Source organism: Salvia splendens, chromosome 2 (genome assembly GCF_004379255.2).
Source record: "Salvia splendens isolate huo1 chromosome 2, SspV2, whole genome shotgun sequence".
NCBI classification, from domain to species: Eukaryota; Viridiplantae; Streptophyta; class Magnoliopsida; order Lamiales; family Lamiaceae; genus Salvia; species Salvia splendens.
Window position 1 is genome coordinate 29,278,302 of NC_056033.1, and position 9,680 is coordinate 29,287,981.

Genomic DNA, 9,680 nt, shown 5'->3' on the forward strand with positions numbered 1-9,680 from the left:
TGTGTTACTTTTTAAGAAGGTAAATACATAATATACCTTTTCTATATACATTCTCCAATTGGAGATGCTCTAATAAAGTTGAGTTGTATTCCTTTTTGAGATGTACCAACCAGAAATTTCATTTTTTGATAAAAAAACAAAACATCCAATCATTCTTACTCTCCTCGTTCCACTAAAGATGACACACTTTCCCTTTTAATTTGTCTCATTCAATATGACTTATTACTATAAATGGAAACATCTCTATCTCTACTTTATTCTTTATCTTACTTTACTTTCAACACTTAACACACAAAATAAAATTATACTATAAAACTTCATACCACCCAAGAAATAGATCATCTTTCTTAGAACAGAGGAAGTACTTTATTACACTTTTATCTTTCTTATTTTATCCTACCTTTCGACGTAATTTTTAATATTTGGCTCCTAAAAATGAGAGGAGAATCGTATATACTGAGTAGGGAAAGAAGATTAATAAGATGGCAGTGGCAGCAGCCTCTCATTTCATCATCACCCCATCTCTTTCACTGTTACTCTCTTTTTCTCCCCTTTAATAATAGTAAACACTTTCTCCTCCATCTCTCTTCTCTCTTCTCTCTTTCTCATTACATGTATATACAGTATAGGAAGAAAAAGAAAAGAGAGATTGTGTGTTGAGAGAGAGAGAGTAATGGCCGAAGGATTTGAGGCATATCATGTCCCACAGCAGAGCCGAAGAGATAAGCTGAGAGTGGGATGCGTCGACACCTTAATCCCTCTCTACGATCCATCTCTCATCTTCAACACCCACCAAACCTTCAACAACAACCACCACCACCAACAACACATCTACGCCGATCCCGCCGCAATTCAAGACATCAGCGTCGTTTTCGACCACCCCGCCCAGAGCCTCTCCCTCTCCCTCTCTTCCCACCTCCCTCTCCAATTGAACCCTCCGCTGTCGGCGCCGCTGGGCCCCTTCACCGGCTACGCCTCCGTGCTGAAAACCTCCCGCTTCCTCAAGCCGGCGCAGCAGCTGCTCGAGGAGCTTTGCGATGTCGGGAGAGGCTTCTACGCCGACAAAATTGATTCCGACCAACCTCCGCCTGTCGACACCTTCACTGGGCCCCACGACTCTCTCAACTCCGCCGACCAAAATAGGAACAAATCCACCCTCCTCTCCATGCTTGATGAGGTACTACTAAAATTGTCACTATTTCTATAATTACTAATTGGGGATTGTGTTTTTATATATATTACTACTACTGTTTAATTGCTGTGCTGTGGTAAACAAAAGCATTATACAATACTCTATGATTAAGTTTGATTGTGTGAAGGAGAAGAGAATGGGTCTTTTTGAGGGTGAGATCTAGATTCTTGTGTGATAGGCATCATAAGCAATGTGATATTTGTAGGAATAGGGAATGGTACGAGAAAAAAAGTGATTTGACAACCTCAGCCTCATCCAATTTGCTTCTTGCATTATAAACTCATTATTTATTCTCTAAATCTAGAGTTTTAGGCTGCTAATGCCTAATACTAATGTATTTTATTACTACTTTTTTTTTTGTATTCAAGTGGAAGAATACGATTCTCTCTAATATAATGTGCCTAGCTTCACAATGCTAGCTAGCTAGACATGCTTCATAGTGAAATAAATGTGAAAAGATACCCCCTCCGTGTTCTGCCATAAGCTATACATTCTTTTGAATACAAAATTTATGAAAATGATGTTTAGTATATAGGGATAATAAAGTAGTATGGGGTAAATAAAATAAGAGAAAATAGATGTATTGTTTTTTCTAAAAAAAATGACTCATTTATAGTAGTGGGACGTTAAAGAGAGGGAGTACTATATAATGGAGCAAAGAAAGAGTAACTCAGCATACAACCTATGTTAATCCAATTCATCATTTAGCCTATTGAATAAACCATTACTCGATTAGTGAGGAAATTTGTTATACTATATTATTGCAAAAAGGTTATGATGAAACTGGTCCTTAATTCATACTCATGTTGGAGTAGTGGAGTTTATCCTCCTCAACCAAGATATATATATCCAATTAATGTGGAATCTTAGTTTTATGCATATTACTTGTAAATAATTAGTAGTACTATTATCAAATTCGATACTTAAGTGGAATATCATGTAGGATTATTTTTCTCTGATAGAATGGAGAAAAGTCTGGAATGTATTCCCAATTGAGTGTTTCTGTTTTGAATTTTTGTCGTCTTTGATGAAACCATTTCCAATTATTGATCAATTATTAAAACTGGTAGCAGCTTGTGCTTGTCCAACCCAGCATCCCTTATATATCAAAATTAACCTGTTGATGAAACTCTTTGATTGTAAATTCTCTATTAATTAAATGAACAAAACATCAATTATCTATTGCTCTTAATTTATATACTTGATAGTACTTTCTTGTTTGCATAATCTCTCTATTATAGCCATTCTATTAAATCCAAATTCAAGTGTTAATTACAGTTTTAATGATTTGAACTTTGCAAAATCTCTTAACTATGTGTGTAGCTTTACAAGAGGTACAAGCAATATTACCAGCAAATGCAGGCTGCTGTAGCCGCGTTCGAATCCGTTGCTGGACTGAGCGGCGCGGCCCCTTTCGCGAACCTGGCTTTGAAGGCAATGTCGAAACATTTCACAGCTTTGAAGAATGCTATTACTGATCAGCTGCACTTCACATCCAAGTCTCACGGCAAGATCAACGTGGACAGAGACGAAACGCAACATGTCGAGAATTCGAGCCGGGGCTCGTACAGCCAGAAACCGTTTCATGCTGGATTTGTCGATCAACCCATCTGGCGCCCCCAAAGAGGCCTCCCTGAGCGCGCTGTCACTGTCCTCCGTGCTTGGCTTTTCGAACACTTTCTGCATCCGTAAGTGTATTGTTTCTACCGTAAACTTAATACTATATACACTACAACAAAAACAACGGCTAAGGTAATTTTTTAATGCTATTAACGACGCTAATTTATGTTTCTAATTATACCACCAACACTTCATAAGTTCTTCTGAAGACACAAATAAAAGCGTCCTAAAAAAACAAAAAATAAGATAATTTATCCTCAATTTATGTACGCTTTCTTTTGCGTCCTAAATGGTGATTTTTTAAAACATTTTAAACGCTAGTAATTATCTCTCAACTTTTTTGTCCTTAAAAGTTAAGTTTTTTGATAGTTTGATCTATAAATCACTACCCTCGCTGATGAACCAAAGCGCTATTGCAGTTATCCGACTGATACCGACAAGCTAATGCTGGCGAAACAGACGGGCCTCTCGAGGAACCAGGTAAGTGTCTGTTAATCTTGCTTGATCATGATCATGATATCGAATAGATCAATATTTTACATGCTCGTGTTGTTACGGTCCACCAGGTTTCGAACTGGTTCATAAACGCAAGAGTGCGGCTGTGGAAGCCGATGGTGGAGGAGATACACATGTTGGAGACGCGGCAGAGCCAAAAGGGCTCGCAGAGAGATGAGGTAAGCGAGCATCTCCTTACGAGCTGCTCTATCGAGGGAGAAAACGCGTCCACCTCGATCCAGAGAAGTGGAGATTTCCCCTTGAAACGCAGCCGGGAGGATCCGACCGAGGCTCCCGGAGGGCAGCAGATGAAAATGGCGTACGACAATATACTGCAGAATCCTCAGCATCATATGGGCGTGGGTTTGAACGGCGGTGGTGGTGTTTCGTTAACTCTGGGGCTCCATCAAAACAGCGTAGGACTGGGAGATGCGTATCCGTTGAATGCAGCGCGTCGTTTCGGGCTGGATTCGCACGGGGAGGGCTACGTGGTGAGTGGGTTCGCAGCGCAAAATCGACAGTTTGGGAGAGACATAATCGATGGACAAATCATGCATGATTTTGTTGGATGAGAAGTAGTGAGTATATGGTTTCTCATCACTTAAGTTATTGCTCAAAGAGGCTGCTGCTTCTGCTTCATAAAATCGACCATTTCTTCTTCTCTCTATTTTTCATCTGCTATTAGTTCTATCAAAAAATTTCTTCACTCGTTTGTATGTAAAATTCAGCCTATGACTTGACGATAACTGTGTAATCCATGAAAGTAGCAGTTTCGTGGATGCTGCATGAAAATTGTTATATAGTTTAATGCGGTCTATTTATTTTAGCAATTTTTGTGGGCTAGAATTTGTATTGTGTATATGCAGGGTTATATTACAAATCCCGTTTGTAGTTCTATGCTAAACTATGAATTATTATGTGATGAATTTACTGCGGAAAAATGATGAATTACAAAAACCAAATTAAATGGAAGAGAGAATTAAAAAAACCTTTCTCCTGAGGTCCATTAAATTGCTCATGTTTGGATTTTGATTTGGATTTGGATTTTATCCCAGTTGCTAATGTTTGGTTGATGACTTGGTTTTAGAAAGCATTCCTTAAAAATCAACAGCATATTCTAATTTACAAGATTTGATATGACAAAGAATCATAGTAGTGTAAGACTTTATTGGCCATAAGACTTCAGCTGCACCAATGCAATCCATTGAATTGGATCAAAAAATGCAGCCAATAGTGATGTTTAGATGCAATTTTGACTTGAGATTGTGATTATTTGTATGCGAACCAAGAAATTGAAGGATGCATTGCCACAACATGGAGGAGAGTGATGCTCCGTCGCCCTCACTAAGGGTTTAGAGGAGAAGGGTGCAAGAATTGGTTGAAGCCGCGAAATCAATCTTGTTTAATAGAGACGAGAGCAAGGTTGGGTTCAAGGAAGACATGCCATGGTTGCTACATAGATTTTTCAAGATTTGCAGAAGACATACAAATATGTTTTCATAGCTTTCTCATCTGTTTGGATATGAAATATATTTTCCATGATTTTGAGGGTATTCAGATGGAATGAAGCCAGAAGACAGAAACACAGTATATCAAAGCCAAAACAAACCACAGTATGATGATCACCTAAACAAATGCATATAGGTAAAACCATTGCAACAAGTTATCAAGGATGGGTGTAACAGTAAGTTTCATGTACTAGCTTCTAACTAAACACTGAGACTAGTGCTCGTATGAAAAACATCTACAGACGCAGATAAAGATAAGATCAAGTATCAAACTTTGTAAGTTAAGGTATAAGCAAGACTAAGATCATTTAAATTCAAGTAAATGTGCCCCTAACTTTCGTTTTCTTTTCTGGTTGTGCCCTTAATTTTTGTTCATCTTTTTTCTGTTCCCAAAAAATTACCAGTTGCTTTCATTATGCTGATGACAAAATCATCAGTAGCAAATTTTCAGATTATCACAATGCACAAGGTTATCACATTTGAAACAAAACCAGCCATCTTCCACCAGTGAATTCCATAACAAGAATAGCTTAAGTCACCACTCAGTTTCAAATATATCAAAATCAGCCTTCTTTCACACATGGAATTGAATAGCAAGAATTGATTAAGTTGACTTATACTATCCAGTAATATGATCACTCACACACTCCAAGAAGAAACTCAATGGTCCAAACTACAAAAAAGGAAACCATCAAATTCAAATATGTACTTACAATTCAATATGCATATATACTAAATGGAAGAAGACAATGGATACCTGACCAAGAAAACTCAATCATATCTACCTCATCTTTCCCACTTCAAACCCATAGCTCCCATCATTTTGCAAACTCATATCAAATTCCACATTCGGACCCTTCTTTACACCATTGCTACTCCTAAATTCCCTAGAAGAATTTCCAAAACTCAATCTTTCTGATTCAGCACTCTTGTACATGTTCCTATTTCCCTTCTTCCTCAATTTCCCCTTCACGTTCCGATTTTCCCCATCCGACCTTCCCACTCTCGGCTCCAATTCCCCTTTATTCATACCATCTTCAATAATCCCCAAATCCTCTTCAATAGAATCCGAATCCCCCAATTTTCGATAGGGCTGAATGCTATGAAAAACCCCTTTGGGGAAAAATCGGGAAGAGGGGATGTCACTATCGGCGCGGAACAATTCCGGGCCGTCCCTCTCAGACCACAGATCAAGGCCGCCGGGCTTCTGAAACCTATCCGCGAGGACCTTCAATTGGTCATCGGCGCTGACGGAGAACAAATTGGGCGGCTTCTCGACGGCCTCCCAGGGGCGCTCAAGCTCGGAGACGGCGGCCTTGAGCTCGGCCCGCTTCCTCATCTCGTAAATCTGGCGTTCTCGGGCCAAACGGGCTTTGAGCAGCTGTTTCGCTTTCTTGGCCTGCATCCGCTTCCACTGCCACTTGGAGACGCCGCCCGGGTAGGTTCGGGGCCCGCCGCCCATCCTAATCGGCGTCGTTTTGAGGGAGAGGTGCGAGAGTTTGTTGGTGAGGCAAAGTGAATTGCCCCATATCGGGTTGCCGGAGAGGGATTTTGCCGATGACAGAGATTGCGGCATTGAGAGAGATGAAGGCAGGATTGACATGCTTTGCTAATCAAATTCTTGTGCACAAAATGTGGAGCTCTATGAATTTTGGGCTTTGATTTTATTTGGATAAATTGGGTTTATTGTGCAAATTTATCAAAATAATTAAATCAACCCCAATTTATTCAGAGTCTTAAAGAATAACCAGTGTCATTAGTATCATGCCTAATATTGAATCATCATTTCAAATTTAAAAATTACATAATTTATGGTTTTTTAAAATTCAGTGTATGTGTTTAAACTATTTTATATTTATTAATTAATCGAGTTGTTAACTAGCTCAATTTAATTAATCTCTTTTAATCAAGAGTGCTAAAATATTTGATAAGCTTTAGTCATTGTAATAAAAAGTGCATTTGAACAATCTAGATTTGTGTACAATAAATCCTTGACATCTTTTAAGGATAATATTAATTTTGACGAACCAAAATATTATTCTATAAAATAACAATACTACTTTTATTAAATGTTCATCACTGCTATCTAAAATGCCATGATATAAGGTGACGGATAAATATAATTGACAAGTCAAATAGCAAATAACTAACACTCTATGCTCAATATGCACAATATTGATTTAGAAATGAATAACTTCTAGGATCTTTGTACTTAATTTATAACAATACAACAACAAGAAGTACATATCTCAATGTGATCCATTAAGTGTTATATCACATCCAATGTCTCTAGTCATTGAAGAAAGGAAATGACTTTGAATCAACACTAACAACCGCTCATGATAGCTTATCCACATCTATTTAGGTTGCGAATGACTTATACTTGCTTCTAAAAGGTATATACTGAAAGTGTTTGTAATCATGAGTCTACCAATCAGTCTACAATATAGAAGAAGAACTATTTATTCCATTATCAATTATTTTTCTATGAAAAGAATCAACAAATCAGGACATATGACAAACCAAACCAAGTGATAAATAAATTTATTCTCAAATTTGCAAGAAATTAGGTTTTGCAATACAAAGCAGCATAAATCATAATTTTAGTATAAACCTTAACAATCTTTCACTTATACTCAAAACTGTTAGGTTACAAACTCATCCCACATTGGATGAGTGAGGGAAGTTGGATTAGTATATAAGTGCTATCTACACCTAATTAGTTTGATTCCTTTTGGAGGTGATCCAAAAACAAAATCTGTGCGGGTTTACCTCCACCCAAAACAAACAATATCAAATAATGTGCAGTCGAAGATTCCAACAAGTGGTACCAGAGCCGATGGGTCGGGCCCTATGTAACCAAAGGGTCGGGCTTTGGATGACCCATGTTCAAGCGGGGCCTGGATGACTCAAATTCGAGTCGGGCCCTATGCTTGATCCATCTAGCCTCTGTGTTTAATTTCTTTGTATAAAGAAAGTAGGGATGGCAACGGGTGGAAATCCATCGGGTTTACCCTCTTCGGACCCTGATCCTTTAGAAAAAATTTCCACCCGTTGGATAACCCAACAACTGTCACGGGTGGAGTTTTTCACCCAGATCCAGACCCACCGGGTAAAATATACCCGTCGGGTACCCATACCCTCTAACCATCTTAAATTTTCAGCAGCATAACAACAGTAAATATGACAAAATACAGGAAAACAACAAACATATTTAGCAATTCAGCAGCACCACCATTCATCACTTAACATCAAGTACTACCATCAGTCTAATACATGATCAGAGAAGTTCAAACTAAATCATCAAGTCACAGCCACATGCCTCATGGCGCACAAAGACAAGTTATGCATAAGTTTTACAACCAACAGGTTACAAAAATAGTGCAATATGTGAACTAGCACATAGCAGATTGCACTTGCATCTTGCAAACAGCGCACAAGCATGGCCCCTTGCTGCTACACCTTGCTGCTGAACTTGAATTCGCCACACATCCAGCTTCACCCTAGTTTGAGTTCCTACACACATGAATGAATTGAGTAAGAAGTACAACAACAGTAAAAAAAATTTAGAGGAGAAAGAAGGATCACCGGCCGTTGTCGCTGGTGGATCCGGAGAGCAACGCCATGCCGAAGTTCTAGGTCCTACCTCTCTCGTCGTCGCCTCGTCGGTGTCGGACGATAGGAGACCGACAGAGCGAGCTGAGGGAGAGTGAGGCGGCTGGGATTGGGACTGGAACGCATGGGGCTAGGGTTTGGAGAGGATTTTATATAATGCAAAGTTGGGCTATGTTGGGCTGGGCCTAAAGCAAAATGGGCCATCAGTGTATTTTGGACCGGGTCTCTACGGGTGACGGGTTCGGGTTGTGCTGAACCGGATACTGACCCGGCCCACCCGATGGGTGAGACTTTTCACCCATTAGTAGACACATGGATACAAGTTTTCACCCAAATCCTCCTCCTAATAGGAGAAAAATCCGTCGGGTCGCGGGTAATGGGCATCCGTTGCCATCCCTAAAAGAAAGTAATTGTTTTTCATATCTTATAGCTAGCCAGTAATTTGTTGAGTTATTGATCTTCTAATATTTAAATCGTTATTAGCACTTTTTATTAAATTAAGTTAAGAACAAAAAGGTTAGGTTGAATTTGCGACAAAATTATTAAAAAATTAAATTAAATTAAATCAAATCACAAAGAGTATAAAATATAAACTTTAATAGTATAAATTAATTTGACATATTAGAATTTAATACTAGCTTCGTGTTTCGTAAGCATTTATGAAATTAATGCTAACACTCGTAGTCGCAGTAGCATAAATTTTGTGAACCAATGGTCAAGCAATAACCTTGAGTTATGCCTCCAGAATATTTACTCTTACACCTAAGGTCACAACATGGCTGACCGCAAACTACTCCGTCACAACACACACGATTACCACACACACCTGCTCCAGTTTTGCATTTTTTAGCCATTCCAATTTCACCTGCCAACACAAAAATTGTATATCCACTTTAATACAATGTGTATCTATGTAAACCATAGATTTCACTATATAACTTTTACACACAATTAACAATTAAAGATGATATATACACAAAAAAATGAACTATAATCATATTCACAATGGAAATTTGGTTGGCTCGTCATGGTTCCTTTCAGCCTTCATATTCAACATCATTTTTCTTACAAATATAAATCACTTTACCTAACGAAAAAACCAGCAAAAGGACAAGACAAAATGATTTGTTAATTGTTGTCATATTGCATTAGATGTCGTTTGTGTTAAGTATTATCCCCACATATTTATACACATGCTGACACTATAGGTTAATCCATACAATAATTACCAATACATGTCTCAATATTGA

The 9,680-nt window shown here is 38.4% G+C and overlaps 2 protein-coding genes across 2 annotated transcripts; one reads left to right on the forward strand and one right to left on the reverse strand.

The window, feature by feature from the left end:
- The first annotated feature begins 495 nt into the window (after positions 1-495).
- LOC121792122 (BEL1-like homeodomain protein 9) lies at positions 496-4,137 on the forward strand. The gene is made up of 4 exons (XM_042189944.1): positions 496-1,177; positions 2,516-2,880; positions 3,232-3,292; positions 3,379-4,137. The coding sequence occupies exons 1-4, from the start codon at positions 674-676 to the stop codon at positions 3,877-3,879; spliced, it is 1,431 nt and encodes a 476-aa protein (XP_042045878.1). The 5' UTR covers positions 496-673; the 3' UTR covers positions 3,880-4,137.
- A 1,278-nt stretch (positions 4,138-5,415) lies between these two features.
- On the reverse strand, positions 5,416-6,481 carry LOC121764024. Its single transcript, XM_042160120.1, has one exon. The coding sequence runs from the start codon at positions 6,416-6,418 to the stop codon at positions 5,597-5,599; it is 822 nt and encodes a 273-aa protein (XP_042016054.1). The 5' UTR covers positions 6,419-6,481; the 3' UTR covers positions 5,416-5,596.
- Positions 6,482-9,680: the final 3,199 nt, after the last annotated feature.